This window comes from Cynoglossus semilaevis, chromosome 16 (genome assembly GCF_000523025.1).
Source record: "Cynoglossus semilaevis isolate Cse_v1.0 chromosome 16, Cse_v1.0, whole genome shotgun sequence".
Lineage (NCBI taxonomy): Eukaryota > Metazoa > Chordata > Actinopteri > Pleuronectiformes > Cynoglossidae > Cynoglossus > Cynoglossus semilaevis.
The window spans coordinates 793,633-795,721 of NC_024322.1; the positions used below are offsets into that span (position 1 = coordinate 793,633).

The 2,089-nt window shown below is 43.6% G+C and overlaps 1 protein-coding gene across 1 annotated transcript; it reads left to right on the plus strand.

Annotated features, from left to right (window-relative positions):
- The first annotated feature begins 35 nt into the window (after nucleotides 1-35).
- Nucleotides 36-2,089, plus strand: rubcnl (rubicon like autophagy enhancer). The gene is made up of 9 exons (XM_025063686.1): nucleotides 36-192; nucleotides 282-486; nucleotides 628-670; nucleotides 850-955; nucleotides 1,064-1,200; nucleotides 1,284-1,348; nucleotides 1,568-1,607; nucleotides 1,696-1,773; nucleotides 1,951-2,089. Exons 2-9 carry the CDS (start codon nucleotides 309-311, stop codon nucleotides 2,072-2,074), a joined length of 771 nt encoding a protein of 256 aa, XP_024919454.1. The 5' UTR covers nucleotides 36-192; nucleotides 282-308; the 3' UTR covers nucleotides 2,075-2,089.

Consider the following 2,089-nt stretch of genomic DNA (forward strand, 5'->3'; position numbering starts at 1 on the left):
TCCATGACACACAAATTTCACCAGTAGTGGCACAACATTGGTCCCAATGTCTCTGTGAACTGTGAAGATCACAATTTGTCCGGGTGTGTGTGTGTTTCAGATCAGTCTCCCCTTTCTAGACCCAGCAGTTGCAGTAGTGTTTTCCCAGAATTCTCAGTCGATTCCTTCAAGACCTGCAGCGAGCTGGAGCAGGTCTGTGTCCGACGTGAAGACGTTACAGTGGCGTGAAAAATAAAGAATAATGAGGATAATCGTTACGCTCTCTGTGTGTGCATTTTTAGGAGAACGCTCATTTCGTAGTTGTGGACATGGTTCTGGACATACTGGAAACAGCCAAGTGGACTTTGAGCACCCAGCAGCAGCAGCAACAGCAGCTGCAGCAGAAGAACCATCCTCAGGCTTACCCAAGCCGATGCACGCTCACACGCTCACGCACAAAGGCCAGACCTAAGAGTTCTGCCATCTCGAGTAGCAAGGATTTTGAAGGTGAAACTACTTTTGCCATTAACTTTGAACCCAAATTTTGAGAGTAGAAAGGGTTTTAGTTCTAGTAGTAGATCTAGTATTTTTTTTTAAACCAATTTAATGTGATTAAAAAAACGTTTTGTTCTTTTGTTTGAAGCTCAGATGGTCCAGCCGTTAGACTGATGCCTCCAGATTCCCTCAGAAGGCAAGAAAAAAAAAAGATCAAATGTGTCCAATGGCTCCCATAAAAGAGCCAAAACAAAATACGTAGATGAAAAAAATGTGTTTAGAACTTACTATATACAACTATAAAACACAAGCCTACTTGAAGTTAAAAGTTAAACACTTCAACTTCATCTTCTCCAATTGTTTCCTCCAACGCAGAGCAGAGTGGTTGGCCCAGCAGCTGGTGATGGAGTTTAAGAGGAACTGGCTTCCTTCCCATAAGCCTCAGCGTGGACGTCGGAGCCTTCGTAGTTCACTGCAGGAGGTCGGTGACTTTTAGCTGCAGAAGGATAAAGCTAAAAGTTAGCGTTAGTTAGTTTGTTTGTAGCAGGCAAGTCTAACAGAGAGAGAGAGAACAAATTCATGTCTTCAGTTACCAGGAACCGGCGGTATGTCACCAAGCGGCGGGTGCCTGAGAGACGGAATGAAACTAAGGACCTGTAGGAGTGGGAGTGTAAGCTGGACACCTCCGCGTTTCCAGTTAATTCTCCAGATTCAGCCGACGCTCAGGTTTGACACTGGAGATCAACAAAATGATGGAAAGATGTGCAAAAAAAAAAAAAGGGGCGTCTAAAGTGTTGTTCCTCTGGCAGGCGCAGTGAGGTGATGGCCTTACAGAACTATCTGTGTGCAGGATGTGGAACGGAGGTGGAGCCAAGTGAGTGGGGAAAAAACAAAATCCAAATTCTGGTCTGCAGGTTAACACTGCTGTACCTGCTTTAGTCCATATTGTCTCCAATGATTAGAAATGAGGTGAACTTAATCGTTTGTATGTCAAATGCTATGGTAATCGTTGTTAGGAACGTTGGTCTGTGAGTGATCAACTGCAGGTCAGGGTGGGGAAACTAATGCAAAATCACCTGTCTGTGATTTCCAGAATACATCAAGAAACTGCTGTATTGCACATACCTGAACAGGTACGATCGATCGATTTAGCCTGATCGGTTTATCAAGACATTGTCAACACCTGCACGTTATTGATGGAACATTCTTGGTGAAAAACAGATATTTCTGTGAGTGCTGTCACAGCAGTTCTGAAGCTGTGATCCCCGCTCGAGTTCTGGCCAACTGGGACTTCGGCAGGTGAGAAAAGTTTGCTGCTTCATTGCACTATTTGACTTTAAATCCAAATAAATGATGTTGTTAAAAATGATAAAACATCTCTATAGGCTTTGTGACAGCTTCACAAATTCCAAATGCCTGCGGGTTAAAGTAGAACACGTCAATACTCTGGTTGTAAATTCCACTGTGACTCTGCAGATTCCCAGTCAGTGATTTTTCCAAACATCTGTTGGACTCAGTTTGGCATCAGCCTCTGTTTGACCTCAGCTGTTTGGTTGAGACGCTGAGAGTAAAGGAGCTGGAAAAGTTAAGTGTGCGTTGAATTAATATATGTTTT